The sequence below is a fragment of the Symphalangus syndactylus genome, chromosome 6, assembly GCF_028878055.3.
Source record: "Symphalangus syndactylus isolate Jambi chromosome 6, NHGRI_mSymSyn1-v2.1_pri, whole genome shotgun sequence".
NCBI lineage: Eukaryota > Metazoa > Chordata > Mammalia > Primates > Hylobatidae > Symphalangus > Symphalangus syndactylus.
In genome coordinates this window covers 43279273-43303636 of record NC_072428.2, presented here as the reverse complement: position 1 = coordinate 43303636, position 24364 = coordinate 43279273, and the positions used below count along the sequence as shown (strand labels likewise).

Sequence of the window (24364 nt, the reverse complement as noted above, 5' to 3'; positions counted from 1 at the left end):
TCAAGTTCAAAATGTTGTCATTCAAACAATGCTTTGGCGTAATCAAACACAAAAGTAACAGAGTCACCGATGGCGTTTGGTGTTTTTGCTTGATGAGATTTGCTCTTAGAAAGTTCCTTCTGAGAATAGCATGGGGAATTGAGACCAGAGTGAGGACAGAAAGGAGTCAGGGTCTGTGTGGTGTGGAGGGAGCTGCAATGATTTGGGCTGGAGAACTCAAAATCTGAGGGATAATTAGAGGGATTCAAGAGCCTCAAGGGGAAGCATGAGTATTTCACAATACATTTTGAAAGATAAAGCCCATGTCTATGGAAAGAATGTCATTCCACGGGATTCTACCTATCCCACTGTTCCTTGATTCAGCAGATACTTTTCTGGGTCTAGGCACTACTGGTTAATATGGTGGTGAGGGAGGCACTCCTGCAGCTTCTCTGTCCTTGGCTGTTGTGAAACAAGATTTAGCAGAAGTTTAAGACTAGGATGGGAAAAAAGAGTAGATTTTAAATGTTCTCATCACAAAGAAGTATGTGAAGTGCTTGGTATGTTAGTTAGCCTGATGTAATCGTCCCACAAGGTATATACATCTATCATCACATTGTAGCCCATAAATATATGTACTGCAAGACTTTATTCTTTTAGGTAGGGGCTGAAATTATTACTTGTCAATTTAAAAATTCAGATAAAAAATAAGACAGTTTCCTAGAGTAAATGATTGTCTTGTGGGACAGAATTAAAGAGAATTCTCTTTGTTGTAAAGAAATCAGCCCCCTAAAAAACGAAAACACAAATGCACTAATTTTTGTGGTCGTTTCTTGGGCATAGATTATGAGTGACCCTATCTAGAAGGTATTTCTTACTTACGATAACCAAGTTTAGATGGGCTTCAGGTCATAGTTGTAGTGTTCTGAATCTGTGTTAGAGGACACAGAGTGAGGCTGAGCAAATCTCTGTTGGACTTAAGACTCGTTCTTCTCCAGTTAAGTCATAGTCATACACAGATGGAATATGTTTTCATCTGTGTGGTATTACACTTACATACCTTTTTTTTTTTATCTTAACAGGTGGTAACAAACAGGGATACACAAGAAACTCTCCTCTGCATGGCCTGTGTGTTTGAAGTTTCAAATAGTGAACATGGAGCACAGCATCATATTTACAGGCTTGTAAAGGACTGAACATGGTTATTTATATATATAGATATCTGTATATACATACACACATATGTGCACACACACACTCTCTCTCCATTATTGAACGACTGACTGTAAACCTCACCACACAGGGTGGTGCCCTGGCCCCAAGGTCACCCCGACTTTTCTAAATCTTGTTTGAGTGAAGTCATTTTTTAATGTGTTCATACTATCATTGTAGCTGTGAAGTTCTGGTACAGTTGTAAAAAGAGAAATTGAGTTGTTTCTCTATGTTCTTCAGATGTGCAGCCCACAATTCCTTGGGAAAGGTGAACCTGAACAACCCAAGTCTCTCTCTGCAGAGCCCTGTTTCTAATTGTGGTAGAAAATATTGAGACAGAGCATTTGCCATGGGACATTTACAGCCTTTATACAAATGTATTTAGTTCTCTTTTTTCCAACATAAAATTCTTGTTTTAAGATACAAGTAAAATTAATCTTTAAATATAAATGTAAATTAGTACACAAAACTAAGAATCTTTAGACTTATCTTTGTAACTAATTAGGGTGGAAGTTATGAAAGAATGTAATTCACTAAATTATTTTTTAAATGAAACCTTTTTTTTTCTTTTTGAAACCAAATGTTAAACTATAGCCTTAAGAAATGCTTGGTAGAAGTGTCCTAATGAGACAAATTTGTACTTTTTTCCTCAAGGTTAACACTAATCTCCTAATCCATTAAACTCTTGAACAGGTATTACAAAGGAAGAAAACTTCACCCCTTATCCTTAACATATATAGTATATTTAAAAAATATAAAATTGTATTGTACTAATGTGATGATTATTTAATGAAAAAGAAAAGATGGCTCTTTTTGCAATAAGTAGATACATACTGAAAAAAATCTAAACTTACAATGTTTATAGTCTTGTGTGTGCAGTTATATTTTATATGGACAACCAAATTTTTTATTAAGATGAGTAAATATTTGAACCACTGAATTTTAATAACAAAATTTTTAAATTGGCATGAATACTGAATACTGCACTGTGAGATGCAAAGTATACAGAATCTGTGGCTGGGAGAAAATTTCATCAAATAGACAAGTAAAAGGCTCATCAGTTTTAGCATCTCTGCTCCCCAGAAAATTGTAAGCATCCTCACCAGCCTGTGGATACATTCTTTATTTCTAGTGACCCAATATGCATATTAACCTGCTATAACTAGGGCTATATGTGTAGGTATGTGTATACATACACACAAATGCACATATAGAGTTACTCAACACATTTAGTGAACACTTGTTTAGTGTCACTCAGTTTGCTAGGTGCTGATATGTCTGTATATCTCAATGTGTCTGTAGACTTAGATACATCCTCTTGAAGCACATCCATTTCCTTAGCCTCTCTCAGTAAGTTACAGTACTTGTTTGACTTAGGTTTAAGAGGCCCAGCTACCCATCTCTGACCTTTTCAAATAGGCTCATTTGGGAGACTCTTTTGCCAGGAGAGATTCAACTTTCCAGTCTAAGTATTCCAGAGCATTGCCCAGGCAGAGTTGGTTTGATGTGGCCAGATGTTTTGAGTTATTTCCCATAAGTGTTTCACTGGGGAGAGAACAGGGAGTACTCCCCCACCTTCCCAAAGAAATATGTTTTTATAAGTGGTAGGAACATGTGAACACAATAGAACGTGAAATAAGTTTTTTAACTTGTAAAACATGTCAAGATTTTTCCACCAAGCTAGAAAATAAAAAACTTAGTTCTACCACATCCAGTTAACTTACACACCCCCTTCCCTGTCTCAACACCTGCTTTGACCTTGCTTCTGTATTATTACATCAGTCAGCATCTTGTGGTCCCGAACACGAGGGTGTGGCTGGCTCGTGGGAAACAGCAAAACACTGACTAAGCCTGACCTCTCCCAGATTGGGAAGACCAGAGGAGAAAGTGCAAAACTGTCCCCATTTGGAATGCCCATTCCTTCTAGAAACCAGTTGGGACAGTGCTCCTCTGCCCTTCATAAGCATACTACTGTTGATTCCCTGATTCCAGGCTGGCCTGTGAAGGATTGCCCCAGGTGTCCCCTTTCACGGTCGTCACATTTACAGTGACTTCTTTTGAACACCCCTCTTAGGGATGTTTCTTTCGCTTTCATTTCCTGCATCTTTCCTTAAGGGAAGCCCCATCCTCTCCCAGGACCAGGAGTATATGACCAGCCGAGCACAAATGGCTAAAAGCCAAGCTATCCTGGAACTTCAAAGGGAGAGCTGTCTGGTTCATATTCTACCCAGGAATGGGACTTTTCAGTGCAGCCAGGAGGGCTCTTGGGATTTCCTTTCCAAAGCACAAAAATACTGGGACCCAAGAAGAACAGCTAGAGGACAACTCTTTTGGCGCAGAGATGGACACAGCCCAGTCTGCTGACCTCACAGGGTCAGCTGGACCCCCTGGTGCTTCACCACTTGCATCCTCTTGCTCAGAATGCCTTTGCAGTTGAGTTTTCTGGGTTTCTGTGATTGACCTTGAGGTTTACTCCTTGCTCTTACAACATTTCTAAAGATTTTTAAAAGTTTACTTCTTGTTTTGTTCTTCTAAAGCTTTCTCCAGGACAGGTATTTTCCCTGTCTTAACCACTGGTCCAGTCATCCCAGTGGGCTTCTCTTTGTCTCTCCCAGATTCGACTTTGGGTGAGATTGGCATCACAACATCTAATCGGAATCTGTCTTTTGTCCTTCCTTCTGTATGGCAGTCTCCCTTTGTTATGAAAGCTTTCTAAAGCATATAAAGAAGCCTTCCCAGAGCCCCATCTCACTTCTCTTCCAGGTGCAGTATCCCCTCGAGACCCTCTGGTGCCAGGCTTGCCTAACGGCCGTCTTGTGTTGTCACTGCAGAGTTTAGAGGCCAGTTTTCCACAGCTAAACAGGGAGGAGCTGCAGAATGGGGCTCTAGTCTCTGGGCATTCATTTCCATCATAGAGGTTGAGAATAAAACCAAGACTTCTTCACACATGTTCTAGAACCCCAGAATGGCCCAAACTACCTGAGACCAGGGTTTCTCAACCTTGACACCGTTGACATTTTGGACTGGGTAATTCTTTGTTCTGCAGAGCTGTCCTTTGCACTATAGGAGATTTACTAATATCCCTGGCCTCTACCCAGTAGTACCACTAGCACCTCTTCCCCACCCAGCGTGTCTCCAGACATTGCCAAATATCCCATCGGGTGCAAAATGATCCCCGGTCAAGACCTGTTGCCCAAGATGTTACAGGTCACAATGACCACATTTGAAATTGTTTTCCCTTTCATTTTACCCCGTGAAAGCATCTCTTCTGAGCCTTGCAAGAGGCAGGTGACGTTGTGTCCACATTTCTTCCTGTTTCAAAACTTCTGTTTCACAACGATTTCTCTCTTGCTACAAGTATTCTTTCACTCAGCACGGGGGAAGTTAGGAACAGCTGGTCACCATCATCCCTTTAATCAACTCACATCTGTTTAAAAAGTGTTTCTGATTTGACCTTCATCCCTTAGTTTACTGGGGTTAAAAAAAAGTCTCAGCAATTTTCATTATTTCTCATGGGTCTCATTATCAAACCTTTACTTATTTCAGCATATTTCCTCTGGGCTTCTTCTAGTTTCTGCCTTACAATCAATGCTGTTTTGTAAATTTATTGAAACCTCTGGAACATTTCACCTTTAGAGATGGATGGAGGGATTGGTACCAGAAGAGGGCTTAGATAAATTTTCTGTCTTGAACTGAAAGCACAGTCTACTCTCCTTCGTTTTGTCGATGAGAAAGTTGAGGCCAGAGGGGAGGTGACATGTTTAGAGTCACCCAGCTGGTTAGTGACAGAAAAAGGGAGAGACTTGTCTAGGGTTCCTGCCACTTTGGTCCCTGGCCTCTCCTGGGGGAGGCTGCTGTTCTTTGGTGCTCTAAGCTTAATCCCTCAGAATGGGTGGACAGGTCAGCTTAGAAGAGATGGGGAGATTCAGGATCCCCCTGTGCCAGAGCACAGCCTCACCGGATGCTGCTTCCCACACTGAAGTGTCCTGTGTGACCGTTACTATCTGAGGCATCCACAAGCAGGTGGGAAAGCTGGTGAGCCATTTTACTTCCTGAGGACAATTCCCCAGCCACAGGCTCTGAGTCAAATTTCTATTTGGTAAGCATCCTAGCAGCAAAGTCCTGCACTCAGACCAGCCAAAAAACAGCCCTCGTTCCAAGTACTTGGTGTCAAAAGTCCCCAAATGACTTTTAAACCCAAGTCTTCTTAAGGTTTCAGTACTATGGTGGCTTTAGCAGTTGTTTTTGTGCAACTATAAATTATTTAAATCATCTGAGATGACAGTCAGTTTTACAAACCAGGTACATATTAATTTGTATAATTTTGTATATGCTCTGGTACACTATACCTGAACTAACGAAGAGTAGAACTAATTCTGTTTGTCAGTGTTCACATCTGTGACATTAGGAGGATATGTCTGCATTGCTTATTTCTTTATGTTGGTGTTTCTGTGGCAAAGCCCTGCACATGGCATTTCTGAAAAGCCTTAAATCTTTAAGATGTTGCGTGTAGGGTATGCAGTGCAAAAGGCTGCCTCGGAACTGTGAGCCCTTTTGTAAGCTGGAAGCATTTCTCTTACTACTGTTACTTTTGTAGGAAGTTTTCAATTCAGAGCTGCCAAAGTGTTCCCGTAAGCAGTGCCTTAGTAATACCTTAGTCATGCCGCCAGCCTTTTCTTACACCAATTCCTAATGTTCATTTACGAATTGGCCCAATATTGGAAACAAAACAAGCAAAAATTGTCTTCAGTTTTGTTTTGTAAGCCCATTTTTTCTCCAGTTCTATAGGAAACTGACTGGTCTAAAATCCGGAACTGGACACAAGTCAGTTCTTTCACCACACTCTCAAATGTATATACCAAAACAAAAGGTTGCAACTTCATAGTTTACTATGAAAAGCAAATTGTACTTTTTAATGTTGCCTTTTAAATTCATGACCAAATACTTAGCTATTTGTGAATCTTCTGCACTCTAGCATGAAAGTGCCTTTGGTTTGAGATTCCAGCTTAGAAAAGTGCTGCCATAATAACGATAATTTGTAGAGAGACCAAAAATATTTTGAGATCACCGTAATGCCTTTGGTTTACCAGGATGAGTAACCAACCACAGGCCTCTGTTCACAAGAGCACGACGTGGTCCCCGCCTGCTGCTAGTCTGTCTGCCAGTGGGGGCCTCCCAACATCCATAGCACACTTCAGCGGAAGGACCCCAGAAACTGTTGTGTTTGTGTGTGCCAATGACCTAGTGTGTCATTTCACCTCATCACCCAGCCCTGCGTCCGGATGAGGGGACTTCCGCACAAACGACAGAATCTCGGCTGGTGGACAGATACTACAGCTTTCTCCTCCTCCTTGTGTTCGTGTTCAGTCTCTGTGGAGACTTTCTTTTCCATTCAAATGACAGTGCGCACTTATCTGGTTTACACAATGATACCATTTTGAAAGTTGGAAGCCTCAAACTGAGACGACAGTGCAGAACAAAACAAAAGTGAGTTAGGGTCGTTACAATTGAAGTGTTCTTCTTAGGGCAAACATGTTGACTCCGAGTATTGTGTATGAATGTGCTACGAGAAACTTCCAAAGAGCACCATTCACAATTTGGCATTTTCAAAGAATGTTCCAGCCCTCAAAGGGGCAACTCTTTAAAGTCTTTGTTGGCTTTTATCCAAACCTTGTAGAAATTGGGAAAGCTGATAGAGGTAAGGAAGATGAGTGAAAAGGACAAGAAGGCCAAACACCAGCCAAAAAGAAACCAGGAAAAAAAGATTTTCTTTGCTAATATAGATGTAAAAATAACATCAGACATCTTTGAAAATTAGCCTCTAAACTCTTAATACATATGTTCTGTGTGTCTCTACCTGGTGTCTTTAAGAATATCCTCTCTGGGCTCTGAAATTTTAGGAGTGATTCTTATCCACTCCAAGTTGTATTTATGGAAATTTGTGCAAACAAACAAACACTATCAAATGAAAAGAAAATGTACTCAACCTAAGTTATAGTTAGCTGCTGGAATTCTCAACTCCTCCCGGCCAGCACTATACCACAGTGTGGAAGAAATTAGTCAAATGCTTGTTTTCCTGCTTCTCTTTTCAACTGTTACTGTGCTTTGTTTGACAATAGTTTTCTCTCTTAAAAGTCGTTGCTTATATCGTTAAGAATGAAGGTTTGTGTTTAAAATTTATTGCATTGCAAAGGGTAGTTTCACTGAAGTCATGCACCATTAAATAAGATGAAATATTTGTATTTAATGTCCTACTTCCTAAGCCGTAACTTCTTTTACTCTGTGAATTTGCATTGAGTCACTCATGCTACACTACATCGCTTTAGTATTTGAGATGGCATTTATGTTTCCTCTCGTTTATCATGAAATGGGGTCAGATTCCATCAGATTCCACCTCTGTCAGGTGGACTGTTTTATCTGCCTTCCATGATGAGATATTTTTTCTCCTTCCCCTTTCTCTAAGAGAGGCTGACAGATCTAGGTGTCAATCAATTGGAAACCAGTCTCTGATTTTTTTTCATTAGTTATTTTCTGTCATTAGTTTCACTGTGTAAATTAGATATCAACTGCACTTCTTTAAAAAAAAAATACAGCTCCCTATTACCTCCTTGAAAGATTTACTTCTGTAGGCCTTTTTCAATAGGCTTGTGACTGCAGACAAGGAAAAAAAAAAAAGTAAAAACAAAAACAGTATGTGCCTGAAAATGACAAAAAAAAAAAATTTGTAACATTTAAAAAAGAAACCTGAATAGCCTTTAATTCTTTAATAATACACTTAAATTTTATGTAAATCGGTTTTTGCCACGTGTGTTTGTTCACATTCTAAATGACTTAATGGGATTCTCACAGTCTGTGTCTTTGTGTCACGTGTATAAAATGGGCTTGTGATGTAAGCGTTTCATCTGGTCAGTGGTTCCTTTGATATTGTACTGCTGCTGGGAGTGGGCTGTGGAACCTGCCTTCGGGTAACTGGGTTCCTCTTGGGTAGATTGGAGAGATGGGGGTGGGCGTGGGCAAATTCTCACACATGTTTTCTTAACCTATTTGCAGAAACTTTCAAAAGGCATTTGATTAAACCTCTTGGCAGTACAGTATTCGTGTATTTGTTAACGTCTGTGTTTAGGTACTGGTACCTTTTTGTTTTAAAATGTTCTAAGTGTTGGCTTTAAAGTGAATTTATCTTTAGTATGATAGTTATATGAAAATTATAGGATTTGTGTGCAGAGAATTTTTTTATAAAGTGCTTTGTAAAAAAAAAAAAAAAAATCTAGCTTTTGCGGTACATATGTGTGATAACTTTAATACCCATGACAGTTAAGTGCAATTATTTCATCACTCTAAAAATGCTATTTTTGTGTCAGTTCCTGCAGGTGTTTTCATGTCTTTGCAAAGTGACACATTTTGATGCCTTCTTGATAAAGTGGTAGACATTTTGTAGCTTTCTAGAAACTTTGTATTCATACGGTATCAATGAAAAATAAAGAAAATGAAAGTGTGGGTCACCTTTTTTATCTGCAAAAGTGTATGTTGTTAGGAATGAAATGTGCTTTATGTATTGTGAGTGATGATATGAAAGACAGAGTAAAGGAGGTTGCAGCTTTCATCCTTTTGAAGGTGTCCACCAAGCTTGATAATTGGAACTTTAGGTGTTATATCTAACAGGGTTTCTTAAAAAATAGCCACAAGTCAATCAATCCACTTGCCTATCTCACTCTTTAGTGCTTCATTAAAATTGACATAAGTTTTGCAGAGTGGCTTGTCTGTCGATCCCAGACTTACCCTGAGAAGCCAAGTCCCATGGGCCTTAGCACACCAGCCCAACCATTGAGTGTTTTTTGTTGCTGTTAACCCAACTTGTTGGGCACATGCCAGGAATGAGGGATAGAGTAGAGGATGGGGTACAGAGATAAATACAGCATGGCTGTTTCCTACACAGTACTTAAATTCTCAGGAGTGGGATTGCACATTGAGCTATAACTCCTCCCAACCCCTGTCCTCAGCATCACCATGGGGTTCATGCATCTTGGCTCACTGCACTGTGGAAGCAGCTCAAGACTAGAGGAGAAATCTGGCTTGGGGGCAAAGAACTTTCTTAAACGATGATTATCTTGGACTTCTGACAATGAGACTCAAACGTACCTTGGGATCCTTCATTTGTGTGAACTAGATCTCAGAGGGTCTTGCTTCTCCTTATTTCCTTGAAGTCTGAGGCAAAGCATGCTCTGGAGGGGAGCGTGAACAGAGAAATAACTTGCCTGCCCCTTTGAAAAGGGGTGATTTTCAGCAAGCCACCATTTGAAAGGAATGCCACGGTCCAGTGAATTGCTCAGAGCAGAGGGAAGGAAATGATTTAGCATTTTGTTGAAGTCCTATGCCAAGCATCTTCACCATTTTCTTTAGCCCAAATACTCTTGAAAAGTGGAATCATTTCTAATTTTTCAATAAGGAAATTGAAGGCTTAGAGATGGTAGAGGCCCTTGTTAAGGTCATACAAGCTGGTAAGTGGCAAGAATTTAGAGGTGACAGCACCTCCTTCCTTGCAGTTCTGGTGCGGCCACTCATGACACCTTTCTACCTCCTCCTCTAAAACAAGGTACTTTAATACCTCAAAAACATCCTTTGTTAGTGCCTAGGGTTCCAGTCACCTTGAGTTCAGCAGAGAGTGACCCGCTAGGTAAACCAACATCATTGAGTAAAGAGACTAGAGGAGCAAAGAGGAAGGTTCTGGTGTGATCAAGGAACAAGCAACTTTGCTGGAAACCCCTAGTCATTTCTTCCTGCCTTACTGCTTCAGGGTACAAATATCTTGCAGGGTACTATTGAATTCTTCATGCCTTATTGCTTCAGGGCACTAATATAAATAGCTACTACTTATTGGAAGCCATATAGTTATAAAGTAATCAGTGTGAGCAACTGATAAAATTTCAATAATGTGTAAGCCTCTGAGGTGTTAGTGGGTAAAATTGCCTTCAAAGCCTCCCTTGTCCTGTTTGATGCCCCATAATGCCCCATGCACCTGATTTTAAGTAGGTTATCACAAGTAGCAGGTAGGCTGCTGATTACCTGACTGCATCTTTTCAGCAAATATTTTCCCACTTGCTTAGATTTCCAAGAAGCTCAGATTTTTAATTTGTGCCCTGTGCTATTAATAAGGAACTAACTAAAATATAAAGGCACAGAATGATTGAAAGTAAAGAATGAAAAATGTATACTATCAAAACACCAAAATAAAGCTGATGTAGCTCTATTAACCTCAAACTAGTATAGCTCGAGGCAAAAATTACTACTAGAGTTAATGAAGATTACTTCAAGAAGACACAGGTTTCAGTTAGCCAGGAAGAATAAAGATGTTAAACTTGTAGGCACCTAATAACGTAGCTTCAAATTATATAAAGCAAAATTTGACAAATGACCATAGTGGGAGTTTTTTTAAACAAACTCATTCAGTTTCTTACAGATAAAGCAGACCCCCAAAATGTAAGAATTTGAACAGCATGATTTAATGTGCTGTTCTAATACAAAATACAAAGTAACCCCGAAATTGGAGACTACATTATTTTCAAGTGCATACAGAATTGTTACAAAAATTGATCATGTCCAAGGCCAAAGGCCAGGAAACTACGGCCCATGGGCCAAATCTTGCCCATTGCCTATTTTTTAAGTGAAGTTTTACTGGAACACAGCCATTTCTTACTGTCTGTGGCTGCTTTCACATGACAATGGCACAGTGGATTTGTTGCAAAAAGATTCTATAGCTCACAAAACCTAAAATAGTTACTTTATTTACCTAAATATTACTTTATTTACCTAAATATTTACCTAAATATTACTTTATTTACCTAAAATAGTGCCTTTACAGAAAAAAATTGCCAAATCCCGTCTTAAGCCAAAAAGCAAGGTTCTACATCCAGTAGTCCTAAAAAGATACTCATGATTCCATTTTTTCAGTGTATAGACACTGGCAAATGGTTAAAGATCCCTTTAATACCCTCATGTGGCATCCTAGTATCATTCTTAAGTGCCCCAGCCTCTCCTTTGATTGGTGGTCTGAGAATAGGCTTAGATCCTGAAAGGATGAGTGAGGAATGGTGATTTTATATATATATATATATATATATATATATATATATATGTTTGCTGCAGCAGCTGAAATCTCTCCTGATCTTAATATTTTATTATTAGAACAGTTAAGCAGCCCATCTACCTTATCCCTATCGTGCCATCTCCACAGATCCCTGTGGGGTTGCATCCTTGTTTGCCATTTCCTGCTACCTATTATGGTAATAACTACCTTGCCTCTGACAGCTAAGTGCTATCACCTGAGCTCTGCTGTTCCAGACTCCTATCATCCATTCACACAAGGGAAAACTTTCAACTGTGTTCTTCAAACCACTACAGAGTTTCCCAACAGCACAGCCCACTCACTAGTGCATTCACTCTGGTTTTAATGAAGGAAATGTCTTTGGCACATAGGTAGTGGGTGTCCTGGTCATAAATTACAAATCCATCTCAGGAGCATTGCCACTTTGAACTTTCTGAGCCCTGCCTCTGTTCTGCAGGGCAGTTCTAGCATCTCCACCTCATTTACCGTAGACCATCATTTCCTCCAGACTTCAAGGAGCTATCCAGCAGCACGTTAATATCAGCTTCAAGTTTCTGCTGGGATGTTAAATCCTGAATTGTAAAACAGTATCCCACATACTGATAAACCATCCCTAATCTAGTCTAGTCTCATGTCCTCAAGATTCATTCCGAGGCATGTTTTCCCAATTCCTGCTGAGAAGAGTAGCCAAATCCTGCAGCTGTCTTGATGATCCCTCTCCTCCTGAAGCAAGGACCCAACTTCCCCAGCTGGACCATGCTGAGGCTTTACCCTAGTAATTGGTCTAGAAGCAAAGACAGGAGGTGGGGCAGGCCTTGGAGGAGGCAAGCACTTCATCTTGGGGGGCATTCATTTCAGTTGAGGCCTTGACATGGTCTCCAAGCAAGGAAGCCTGTTACCCATCTGCAGGAGGGAGTGGACTGCTGACCCAGAGGGTTCAGAAGTACATGAGGTTCGGAGTTCTCAGCATTTCTATCCAGATGTTCCCACCCCATGTTTAGGGTCCCACTCCTTAACTATTAGTGCCTGACTTTAACAGGATACTTGTGAGGGCTGTCAATTCAGTATTATTTGTAACTTCTAGCTTGGTTTTTAGCACAGTCTGTCCTCTAACTGCATGAGCTGAGGATCACTTTAAATGCCAGGGAGTCCTTTGACACCATGCCCTGAGTTGAGCCTGATGTTGCCTTCCATCATTGCACTGATTGCACTTAGCAGCAACCAACCCATTCCACAATCCTTATAATTAACACCACCCCCATCTCTCTATCATTCTAGAGATTACGTAAGTGAGTGTATCCCCTTCCTCATGGGCCCAATACCAATTTACTACAGGTGGGAGTCTTAGCTATTGTGGTGCTACAACATACCGGGGAGATGAACTGTCGTAGTTTAGGTTCCCCCAAGAAGCAGACCCTAAAAAAGGACTCAAGTGCAAAGTTTATTTAGGAGCATTAATAGAAAATATCACTGTGTAATAAAAGGTTACATTCATGAAGGTGAAATAATTTTAAACTGGTATGCACTTAATACAATTGCCATAAGGATATGAAAGAAAAATGAGAGAGCAACAAAAGTACAACTCAAAATCATACATCTCTCAGTAATTAATGAAGCAAGCAGACAAATACCAGGAAATATGTAGAAATTTTGAAGTACTGAAAATACATATATGTTTGTGTGTACTGTGTGTATACTATATCCCCAAATTGTCAAATTAATATTTTTCCAATCACATATGGAAAAATGAAAACCTCTACTTGCAAATTAAGCAAGTCTCAATGTATTCAAAGGATTGCTACAATACACACAGTATTCTCTGACCACAATGGATTTAAGATCGAAATCAGTATAAAAGGCATCTTTAGGAAAGCTCCATGTATTTGAGAATTAATAAACATTTCTAATTAGTCATGGGAAAAAGTCACGGAAATTATTTAAAACTGTCAAATCCTATTAAAATATGTGGAATGCAGCTGGAGCAGTATTTAGAGAGCATATAGGCAGACCTGCTTAGAAATGTGCATATTAGAAAAGAGAGACTAAAAATGAGTCATTCAATACATGAAGTTAAACAATAACAAAATGAACACCAAAAAAAAAAAAAAAAAAGGAACTACTAAAGGTAAGAGCAACCTTGGAAGTAGAAAACACAATGGAGATCAACAAAGTCAGCAGTTGGTTCTTCAAAAATACTCATAAAATATATAAAACCCTGGCAAGACTGAAAGAACCAAAATGATAAGAATGAAAATACGAGCATTCCTACAGGTCATATAAAGATTAATAGAAGTATAAAAACTAATAAAAGTATACTATATAAACTTTATGCCAATAAATTTGTAAGTATAGATAAAAGGGTGAATTCTTTAAATACTATAACTTAGGAAAATTGTCTCATGAAGATGTAGAAAAACTGAATAGTCTTAAAATCATTAAAGATAACAGTGCTTCCCAGTATTTCCACACAGAAAAACCCAGGCCTAGATGGTTTATAAGCTCTATCAAACTTTAGAGGAACAAAATTATGGAATCTTACATAAAATACTCCAGTGCATAGAACAAAGAAGGCAATTTTGGTATTAGTTTAGGTCTTCTAGAAAGCAGAGCCTGAGGCAAGGGTTAAGATGCTAATATTTGGCCAGGTGCAGTGGCTCATGCCTGTAATCCCAGCACGTTGGGAGGCCGAGGTGAGCAGATCACTTGAGGTCAGGAGTTTGAGACCAGCCTGGCCAACATGGTGAAACCCCATCTCTACTACATAAACAAAAATTAGCTGGGCATGGTGGGCACCTGCCTGTAATCCCAGCTACTCAGGAGGCTGAAGCAGGAGAATCACTTGAAGCCGGGAGGCAGAGGTTGCAATGAGCTGATACCATGCCACTGCATTCCAGCCTGAACGACAGAGTGAGACTCCATCTCGAAAAAGATGCTAATATTCTATTTGGGAAATGCAAATTCAGCACAGTATGAATGAGAGAAAAGTAGAAATAAAGCAAGGGAAATCCAATGAAATGTGATGTGATGCATTACTATATTGACTACCACTTCATAGTAAGTCAAAAGGGACATGTTAGGTTACTCAGTATGTGAGATTCTTGGAATGTGGATGTTTTTGGAAAGGTTGCAAGGAGGAACAATATCTTGGAGTAGTCAGTGGAAGAGAGAAAAGGGGGTAATCTTCTTGTCAGGTAAGCTCCCATCTCCCAGTTCTCATTGAGTAACATTCACCCAACAAGGATATTACTGCCATTTCGTCTGTGTTGCATCATCCCGACTTAGCAGCTGTTCAGGAATTGAGATCCATGTGCTATGATGTGTTGTTTTATTAAAGTTCAAAAGTGAAGGGGAAACCTGGCATGCGTGGGGTGCCAACCAAGGGAAGGAAAGAGGGAGGCAGTTAAAGGAATCTGAGAAGGTACAAAAAGTGTGTTTCTAAATATGCTTTCCCATTTATTTGATAAGGCTAAAATACCAACAATGACAATATGAAAAAGGAAAATTATAGGCTAATCTCATGCATAATAGAAACTGACAAAATATTAGCAGTTTAAGAGTAACAATGTATGTAAAGCATAATGAAGGCAAAATGGGGTTCATTTTAAGAATGCAAGGTTAATTGAACATTAGAAAATCAACCCATGTAATTCACATTAAAAGATGAGAGAAAAATCATAGATCATCTGAATAGATGAAGACACATAGACCTGATAAAATTCAATGTCTGCTGTGGAATTAATATTTGTGTCCTTCCTTTCCCAAATTCATATGTTGAATCTCTAATTCCCAATGTGATGATATTTGGAGGTGGAGTCTCTGGGAGGTAATTAAGGTTAGATGAGGTCATGGGGTTAGGGACTCCATGGTAGGATTAGTGCCCTTATAAGAAGAAAAGGCTAGAGCCCTCCCTTTCTGTTCACCATATGAGGAGACGGCGAGAAAGAGGCCATTTTCAAACTCAGAAAATGGTGCTCACAAGATACAGAATCTGTCAGCACCTTGATCCTGAACCTCTCAGCCTTTAGAATTGTGAGAAATAAATGTTGTTTATGTCCATTCATGATTTTTAAAAACTTAGCAAATTAGGACTAGAAGAAACCTTTCTGAACTGATAGAGTATCTACTAAAAAAAAAAAAAATCAGCTTACAATAAAAACATTTATTTTGATGTTGCAAATGAGACAAGAATGCCTACATTAAGATATCTACTCAACATACCAAGGTTCTAGACAGTGTAGTCAGGCAAGAAAAAGAAACTACATAAAGGTGGAAATTCAATCGGTCATTATGCTAAGATGATAAACTTCTATATGTAGAAAATCCAAATGTTAAAATGGGGCAGGGTGGGAGTAGTGATAAAGTGTAGAGTTTTTTTCAGTTTTTCATTTGTTTCTGTATTTTTTATGATCAAAGATAAGTTGTCATCTGTTTAAAATAATAACTTTTAGTAACAATACAGTGTTTTTTTTCTAAGCCTCATGGTAACCACAAAGCAAAAGCCTATAATAGATTGACTAAAAATAAAAAACAACAAATTAAAACATACTACAATAGAAAATAACCACACAGGACAACAGTAAGAAAGGAAGAGAGGAGTTACCAAACAACTAGAAAACAAGTAACAAAATGGCAGTAGTAAGTCCTTCCCTATCAGTAATAACATTAAATGTAAATGGATTAAATTCTCCAAGTAAAAGACATACAGAGGCTGAATAAATAAACAATATCCAACTATGTGCTGCCTATAAAAAACCTACTTCACCTACAAAGACACACATAGACTGAAATAGGGGATGGAAAAAGATATTCCATGCAAATAGAGACCAAAAAATTGCAAGATTAGCTATACTTAGATAAAATAGACTACAAGTTAAAGGCTGTAAAAAGAGACAAGGTATTACATAACAATAAAGGGGTCAGCTCAGCAAGACAATATTACAGTTATAAATATCTATGCACCCAATACTGGAGCACCCAAGTGTATGAAGCAAACACTAATAGATTTAAAGAGAGAGACTGCAAAATAATAATAGTGGGAGACTTCAACTTCCAACTCTCAGTAATGGACAGATCACTGAAGAAAGAAACATTGGAGTTAAACTACACACTAGACCAAATAGGCCTAACTGACATTTACAGAACATTTCACCCAACTGCTGCAGAATATACATTCTTCTTTTCAGAGCATTGTCCAGAATAGACCATATCTTAGGCCACAAAACAAGTCTCAACAAATTCAAAAAAGTTGAAATTATATTAAATATATTTTCTGATTGCAATGGAATAAAACTAGAAACCAAAAACAAGAGGAACCTGGAAACCATACAAACACATGGAAATTAAACAACATACTCATGAACAATCAATGGGTCAATGACAAAATTAAGAAAGTGGTTTAAAAATTTATTGAAACAAATAAAAATGGAAATACAACATACCAAAATCTATGGGATATAGCAAAAGCAAGACTAAGAGGAAGTTTATAATAATAAATGCATACATCAAAAAAATAGATTCCAAATAAACAGCCTAACGATGTACCCCAAGGAACTAGAAAAGCAAGAAAAAAACAAACCCAAAATTATTAGCAGGAAAGAGACAATAAAGACCAGAACAGAAACAAATGAAATTGAGACTAAAAAAAGTATAAAAAAATCAATAAAATTAAAAATAGGTTATTTGAAAAGATAAACAAAATTGACAAACTTTTAGCTACACTAAGAAGAAAACATAGAAGGCCCAAATCAAATTAGAAATGAAAATGAAGACATAACTACAGGCAGCACAGCAATGCAAAGAATCAGAGACTATTATGAACAACTATATAACAACAAACTGGAAAACAGAAAAATAAATTTCTGGACACATGCAATCTTCCAAGATCAAACCACAAAGAAATGGAAGACCTGAACAAACCAATAATGAGTAATGAGATCAAAACCATGATAAAAAGTTTTCCACCAAAGAAAAGCCCAGAACCTGATGGCTTCACTGTTGAATTCTAGCATATATATGAAGAAGAAGTAATACCAATTCTATTCCAACTATTCAAAAAAATTGAAGAGTGAGGACCAAACTAATTCTACAAGGCCAGCATTACCCTGATACCAAAACCAGACAAGGACACAACAAAAAGAAAGATACAGGCCAATATCCCTGATGAACACAGATGCAAAAATCCTTAACGGAATACTAGCAAACTGAATTCAACAGGTCATTAAAAAGATCATTTACCATCATCCAGTGGGTTTCATCCCAGCGATACAAGGCTGGTTCAACGTACACAAATCAATAATATAACACATCACATCAAAACCAAGGACAAAATCCATATGATCATTTCAATAGATGCTGAAAAAGCATTTGATAAAATTCAATATCCTTTTATGATAAAAACTTTCCACAAACTGGGTGTAGAAGGAACATACCTCAAAACAGTAAAGGCCATATATGACAAACCCACAGATAGCATTATACCAAATGGAAAAAAATCGAAAGTCTTTCCTCCAAGATCTGGAACAAGAAAAGGATGCCCACTTTCACCACTTTTATTCAAGATAACACTGGAAGTCCTAGCCAGAGCAATTAGGCAAGAGAAAGAAAGAGAAAAATTAGAAAGAAAAATATCAAATTATCTTTGTTTGCAAATGACATAATCTTATAATTTGAAAAACCTGATGACTCCACCAAAAATGGTTAAAATTGATAAATGAATTTAGTAAAGTTGCAGGATACAAAATCAGCACACAAAAATTAGTAGTATTTATATATGCTGGCAGTGAACAATCTGAAAAGGAAATCAAGAAAGCAATTCCATTTACAATAGCTACCAAAAATATACAAGACCTATGAATAAATTAAACCAAAGAAGTGAAGGATCTCCATAAGGAAAACGATAAAACACTGATGAAAGAAATTGAAGAGAACACACAAAAATTGAAAAAATATTCCATGCTTATGGATTGAAAGAATTAATATTGTTAAAATGTCAATACTACCCAAAGCTACTTACAGATTCAATGCAATCCCTTTCACAATGAATTTTCCAATTACGTTCTTCACAGAAATAGAAAAGAACAATGTTAAAATGTATATGGAACCACAAATAACAAAGCAATCCAGAGCAAAACAAAACTGGAGGCATCACATCACCCTGGCTTCACAATATACTACAAAGCCACGGTAGCCAAAAGAGCATGATACTCATACAAACAGACACATAGACCAATGGAACTGAATAGAGAACCTAGAATCAATTCATGCATGTACAGCCAACACATTTTTGACAAGGTGACAAGAATATACAATGGGGAAAGGACAATCTCTTCAATAAATAGTGCTGGGAAAACTGGATAACCATATGCAGAAGAATAAAACTAGACCCCTATCTCTCACCATATGAAAAAAACCCAAAATGGATTAGTCTTAAATGTGGCCAGGCACAGTGGCTCACACCTATAATCCCAGCACTTTGGGAGGCCGAGGCGGGTGGATTACTTGAGGTCAGGAGACCAGCCTGGCCAACATGGTGAAACCCCATCTCTACTACAAACAATTAGTGAGTGTGGTGGTGTGCACCGGTAATCCCAGTTACTCAGTAGGCTGAGGCAGGAGAATCGCTTGAACCCAGGAGGCAGAGGTTGCAGTGAGACGAGACTGTGCCACTGTACTCCAGCCTGGGCGACAGAGTGAGACTCCATCTCAAAATAAATAAATAAATAAATACATACATACATACATACATACTTAGTGTAAGTCCTGAAACTATGAAACTGCTAGAAGAAAACACTGGAGAAGTGCTGTAGGACATTGGTCTGTGCAAAGATTTTTTGAGTAAGATCTCAAAAGCACAGGCACCAAAAGCAAAAATTAGACAAATAGAATTATGTCAAACTAAAAAGCTTCTGCACAGCAAAGGAAACAATCAATAAAGATACAACCCACAGAATAAGTGAAAATATTTGCAAACCATCCATCTGACAAGGGATCAATAGCTAGAATACATAAGGAATTCAAACAATTCAACAGCAAAAAAAGTAACCCAATAAAAATGGAAAAAAGATCTGAATAGACATTTCTCAAGACATACAAATGGTTTACAGGTATATGAAAAAATGCTCAGCATCACCAGTCATCAGAGAAATGGAAATCAAAACCACAATGAGATTTCACCCTAGTTAAGATGGCTTTTATTTAAAAAATAGGGAATATTGGATGTTGGCAAGGGTGTGGGGAAAAAGGGAACACTTGTACACTGTTCACGGGGATGTAAGTTAGTACAGCCACTATGGAAAACAGTGTGGACGTTGCTCAAAAGACTAAAAATAGGACTACCATTTGATCCAGCAATCCTACTACTGGGTATACATCGAAAAGAAAGTAAATCAATATATTGAAAAGATAACTGCAATCCCATGTTTATTGCAGAACTACTCACAATAGCCAAAATATGAAACCAACCTAAGTATCCATCAATGGATGACTGGCTAAAGAAAACGTGGTATATATACACAATGGAATATTATTCAGTCATAAAAAAGAACAAAATCCTGTCATTTGCAGCAACATGGTCATTGTGTTAAGTGAAACAAGTCTGGCACGGAAAGACAAATACCACATGTTATCACTCATATGTGGGAGCTAATAAAGTGGATCTCATGAAGATGGAGAGTAGATTGGTGGTTTTTAGAGGCCAGGAAGTGTGGAGGGGAGGGGGATATAAAGAGAGGTTGATTAGTGGGTACCAAAATACAGTTAGGTAGAAGAAATAAGACCTGTTCAGTAGATCAGTAAGGTGACTATAGTTAATAATATATCTATTGCATATTTCACAATAACTAGAAGATAATAATTCAAACGTTACCCGCATAAAGAAAAGATAAATGTTCAAGATGATGGATATCCCAATTACCCTGATTTTACCATTACACGTTATATGAAAGTATCAGTATACCAGATGTAACCCCCAAATATATACTGTTATGTATTAATAAGAAAGACTACATAAGGTAGGATTCTATTTATATGAAATTCTAAAAACGAATAAAATCATACGAAAAAAGAAAGATGAGTACACTTATAATCTATAACCTAACACATTTTATATGTAGAATTACTTGCAAAAGTGCTCCAGGGACTCATACAAGAATGTTACACCCCTCCATTGGTCCACTCAAAAAAGAAAGAAATTATAAACATTACAAATGTTCAGCAATGATTAACTTTAAAAATAAATTATGATTTATTTATATAATAGGCCATGATATGAGTACAAGGGACTCTGGAATATGTGGACCCAATATCTTTCAGCCATGGAGAAGAGTCCTTTGGCTGTGATTTTGTGGTTGTTGTTGACTTTTTCTTCAGCTGTATTGAGGTATAATTTACAATACAGTAAAATTCATATATTTTAATTGTATAATTTAATGGCTTTGGGTAATTGTACACAGTCATGTAAACGTCACCACAACAAAGATGCAGAACACATCCATCAGTTGCTAAAAGCCTCTCATACTCTTTTGCAACCTGCCCTTCACCTGGATCACAGCCTCAGGTATGTGCTGATCTGCTTCCCTTGCCTGTAATATTGCCTTTTCTAAAATTTCATATAAATTTAGTCATACAGAATGTAGTCTTTTGTATTTGATTCCTTTCACTTAGCATAATGTGTTTGAAATTCATCTATAATGTTTTGTGTATCAATAGTTCATTCCCTTTTACTGCTGAGTAGTATCCCACAGTATAGGTGTACCACAATGGATCTATTCACCAGCTGATGGACATTTGGGTTGTTTTCAAATTTTGGCTACAATGAATAATGCTGCTATGTGCATTTGCATACTTGTCTTTGTGAGAACATGTGTTTCCATTTCTCTAGGAGAAGGGATTGTTGGGTTACTGGTAAGGATATCTTTCACTTTATTGGACCAGTACCTGTCCATGTCCTGTTGGGAATGGGGCTGCACAGCAGGTGTGCGGCAGGAAAGTGAATGAAGCTTCATCTGTCTTTACAGCCACCTGCCATCAGTCGCATTACTGCCTGAGCTCTGCCTCCTGTCAGATCAGCAAAGGCATTAGATTCTCATAGGAGCGTGAACACTATTGTGAACTACGCATGCGAGGGATCCAGGTTGTGTGTTCCTTATGAGAATCTAATGCCTGATGATCTGTCACTGTTTCACATCACCCCCAGATGCGATCATCTAGTTGCAGGAGAACAAGCTCAGTGCTCCCACTGATTCTACATCACGGTGAGATGTATAATTATTTCATTATCTATTACAATGTAATAATAATAGAAATAAAGTACACAATAAATTTAATGAGCTTGAATCATCCTAAAACCATCCCCCTCCCCCACTGTCCATGGAAAAATTGTCTTCCATGAAACTGGAACCTGGTGCCAAAAAGGTTGGGACCACTCCTTTATAGGACTTTGTCACTCTGTTTTCCAGCCTGACTGCACCACTTTGCATCGCCTTCAGCAATGTGTAAATGTGTGAGAGTTCCTCACATTTTTATTCTTTTGGGGTTTTTTTGTTTTTGTTTTTTTTTGAGACGGTGTCTTGCTCTGTCACCCAGGCTGGAGTACAGTGGCATGATCTAAGCTCACTGCAGACTGGCCTCCCAGGGTTCAAGCGATCCTCCCACCTCAGCCCCCTGAGTAGCTGGGACTATAGATGTGCTCCAGGCTAATTTTTGTATTTTTTGTAAAGACAGGGTTTTGCCATGTTGCCCAGGCCAGTCTTGAACTCCTGGGCTCAAGTGATCCACCCGTCTCAGCCTCCCAAAGTGCTGGGATTATAGGTGTGAGCCACAAAGCCTGGTGATTTTCATTTTTTTTTAATTTGGCCACTCTAGTGGACATTTAATAGTATTTTATTATTATTTTAATTTGCACTTCCTTGAATGACTTGTGATGTTCAGCATCTTTCTATGTGTTTGTTGGCTATTCATTTATCTTCTTTTATAAAGTGATTGTTCAAATCATTTGCTCATTACTTACTATGTATGTTTTTTATTACTGAGTTTTAAGGGTTCTTTATATAATCTGGATAGAAGCCTTTTTTAATAGCTGTTTTGCCAATGTTTTCTCCCAATCTGTGGCTTGTCTTTGTTTTCTCAACTTGTTATTTGAGGAGGAAAAGCTTTAAATCTTGATGAAGTCTGTTTTATCTTTTTTTCTTATGTGATTTGTGCTTTTTGTGCCCTGTTTAAGAAATAATTACAGGCCGAGGAGGGAGGATTGCTTGAGTCCAGAAGTTTGAGACCAGCCTGGGTAACATAATGAAACCTTGTCTCTACAAAAAAACAAAAACAAAAAAACAAAACCAAAATTAGCCAAGAGTGGTGGCGCATGCCTGTAGTCCAAACTACTCAGGAGGCTGAGGCAAGAGGATGGCTTGAGCCCAGGTGACTGAGGCTGCAGTGAGCTGAGATCACGCCACTGCACTCCAGCCTGGGCGACAGAGTGAGACTCTGTTACAAAACAAGGCAAGGCAGGGCAGGGCAAGGCAGGGCAGGGCAAGGCAGGGCAGGGCAAGGCAGGGCAGGGCAGGGCAGGGCAGGGCAAGGCAGGGCAGGGCAAGGCAGGGCAGGGCAGGGCAGGGCAGGACAAGGCAAGGCAGGGCAAGGCAAGGCAGGGCAAGGCAAGGCAAGGCAGGGCAAGGCAAGGCAGAAGGAAGGAAATTCTTTTATGCTGCCTTCTAAAAGTTTAATAGCTTTAGCTCCTTCATTTAGGTCTACAATCAATTCAAATATTTGTATATGATATGAAATAAGAGTTGAGGCTATATACATATATATGAGATACATACACATATATGATGTATATATAAATGAGTGTATATATATAATGGATATATAAAAATACATATATTTTATATATATTATATATATAATATATATTTTATATATATTATATATATAATATATATTATATATATATGTATTATATATAATATATATTATATATATATGTATTATATATAATATATATATCCAGTTGTTCTAACACTATTTTTTGAAAAGACTATCTTTTCCCCATTAAATTACTTTGGCACCATTGTTGAAAATCAATTGACCATATAAGTATTGGTGCATTTTAAAGCTTTTATTTTGTTCCATTGATCTTATATGGTCTATCTTTGTGCCAGTAACACACTGTGGTGATTATTGTATCTTAATGGTAAGTCTTGAATTCAGGTAGTTTAAGTCCTTCTAACCTTGTTTTCCTTTCTTAAGAGTATTTTTGCTATTCTAGGTCCTTTGCCTTCTCATACAAATTTTAGAATATATTTGTCAATTATTTTTAAAATTAAGTTTTAAACATAAATACTGTTAATTGCCTGGCATTTTAATGCCCAACTTGAGACCTTGTAAAAAAAAATTGTGGTACAATACACATAACAAAATTTACTATCTTGACCATTTTTAAGTGGCATTAAGTACATTCACATTGTGCAACCATCACCACCATCCATCCACAGAAATCTTTTTATCTTGCAAAACTAAAACTTTATAAACATTAAACAATAACTTTCCATTCTACCAGCCCCTGGCAACCAGCATTCTACTTTCTGTCTCTGAATTTGATTACTCTAAGTGCCTCATAAAAGTATAATTATGCAGTATTTGTCCTTTTGTGACTAGTTCACTCCACATAATATCTTCAAGGTCCATTCATGTTGTCAGAATTTTCTTTCTTTTTTAAGGCTAAATAATATTCCATTGTATTCCACATATGTATGTATGTATTTGAGACAGGGTCTTGCTCTGTCACCCAGGCTGGAGTGCAGTGGCACGATCACAGCTCACCGCAGCCTCAACCTCCTGTGCTCCAGTGATCTCCCACCTTAGCCTCCTAGTAGCTAGGACCATAGGTGTGCACCACCACACTCAGCTAATTATTGTATTTTTTCTAGAGACGCGGTTTCACCATGTTGCCCAGGCTGGTCTTGAACTCCTGGGCTCAAGTGATCCTCCCACCTCAGCCTCCCAAAGTGCTGGGTTTACAGGCGTGAACCACTGCACCTGGCCCCATTGTATTTATATACTATACTTTATTTATCC

At 38.2% G+C, this 24364-nt stretch overlaps 1 protein-coding gene across 2 annotated transcripts in view; it reads left to right on the top strand.

Annotated features, from left to right (window-relative positions):
• Window positions 1-8697, top strand: part of TEAD1 (TEA domain transcription factor 1) — a 270500-nt gene extending 261803 nt beyond the window's left edge. For both annotated transcript variants that reach the window (XM_055282388.2, XM_055282386.2), the window contains exon 12: window positions 1062-8697. In XM_055282388.2, the coding sequence (XP_055138363.1) occupies window positions 1062-1175 (114 nt within the window). In that variant the 3' untranslated portion in view covers window positions 1176-8697. The remainder of the gene's footprint in view (window positions 1-1061) is intronic.
• Window positions 8698-24364: the final 15667 nt, after the last annotated feature.